Below are 1,437 nucleotides of genomic sequence, written 5' to 3' on the forward strand. Positions count from 1 at the left end.
CACACACACACACACACACACACACACACACACACACACACAGAGCAAATAGAACTTTAAATCAGTTGTTAAAGAATGGCTTTGTTAATACATAAAATTGGACTAGCTCTCTAGCCAGCTGAAAACATCAATTCCCATGTCACAGCTAATTAAAAGCAGACTCTATGGGGCCAGGAAAGCCAGTCATTCAAACATGAAGGACTAGGAGAACATAATGACAAACCTTCCATCATCCTAACATGGAAAGGGTCTCTCTAGGAATCACGCTAAGAGCAGAAGCAGTAAAGGAACACGTGTGTCGCTTCATCAAGGTCTTAAATGATTTATACAAATAAAAATCATGAACAGCAGCACGAGGACAAGCGGAAATTTGTACCAAAAGAAAGAAAAGATGAAGAGCTAATATCTTTCTTATGACAAATTTGGCAAAGACTTAAGAATATTAACTGAAAAAAAAAAGACATGAACACAGATCAAGAAACAAAGATATAATTAGGAGACACGCAGAAGTGTTCATTTGGACTGCTAATTAAGGAACTGCAAGATTAAACATGAGGAGAGGAAATTGTACCAGTCAGCTAAATGAGATTAAAAGAAGAATCTTCTTGCAGCTCTATACAGTGGGATGCAGATGGGCCTGCACCCCCATGTCGGAACTGAACCCTACAGCAGAGGGGTCACACCCATTTACTTATGAGGAAACTGAGGCTCCTGGGGATACTGGCAGGTCCCAGTGGCTCTCAGAAATCAGTCCCCAATAGTTGACCCTGTGTGCTTCCCCAAGTGTGTTCCCAGGAGCCCAGGCATCTCTCTCTTTTCTCTAAGCAGAGAAGCAAGCCAAAGTCCTCATCGGGATAGCCTGGAGCCTCGCGTTCCTCTTTTCCGTCCCCACACTCTTCATATTCGGAAAAAGGACGCTCGCCAACGGTGAGGTGCAGTGCTGGGCACTGTGGCCAGATGACTCCTACTGGACTCCGTACATGACCATTGTGGCCTTTCTGGTGTACTTCATCCCACTGACAATTATCAGGTGAGAGGCCAGGGGGCTGAGCCCCACACCTTCGTGTTAGTCATTGGTCCTATGTTTTTGTGGGAACATGTTGGGATGCAGGATTCTATCTAATAAAATCATGGGCTAATCTCCTGCATCAGAGTTTGGGAAAGGAGAATGTTGACAGGGAGTGTGTTCATACACATGCATTGTGTCAAGTGGCCGATCCCATCTTTTACAGTGCAGTCCTGTGAAATAAATTATTGATTAAGCAAAACTTAAGATCAGAGCAGTTAAGGAACTTAATATCACACAAGATTGAGATCCTGGTCTGTCTGATTACACACCCTGATCCTTTTTTTTTTTTTTTTTTTTTTTTTGGTTTTTCGAGACAGGGTTTCTCTGTGGCTTTGGAGCCTGTCCTGGAACTAGCTCTTGTAGACCAG

The 1,437-nt window shown here is 43.4% G+C and overlaps 1 protein-coding gene across 2 annotated transcripts in view; it reads left to right on the forward strand.

Moving 5' to 3' along the window:
- The window catches only part of Npsr1 (neuropeptide S receptor 1), a 190,628-nt gene that overhangs the window by 162,685 nt on the left and 26,506 nt on the right, over positions 1–1,437 (forward strand). For both annotated transcript variants that reach the window (XM_005346956.2, XM_013346224.2), the window contains one exon: positions 829–1,030. In XM_005346956.2, the coding sequence (XP_005347013.1) occupies positions 829–1,030 (202 nt within the window). The remainder of the gene's footprint in view (positions 1–828; positions 1,031–1,437) is intronic.

The sequence above is a fragment of the Microtus ochrogaster genome, chromosome 5, assembly GCF_000317375.1.
Source record: "Microtus ochrogaster isolate Prairie Vole_2 chromosome 5, MicOch1.0, whole genome shotgun sequence".
NCBI lineage: Eukaryota > Metazoa > Chordata > Mammalia > Rodentia > Cricetidae > Microtus > Microtus ochrogaster.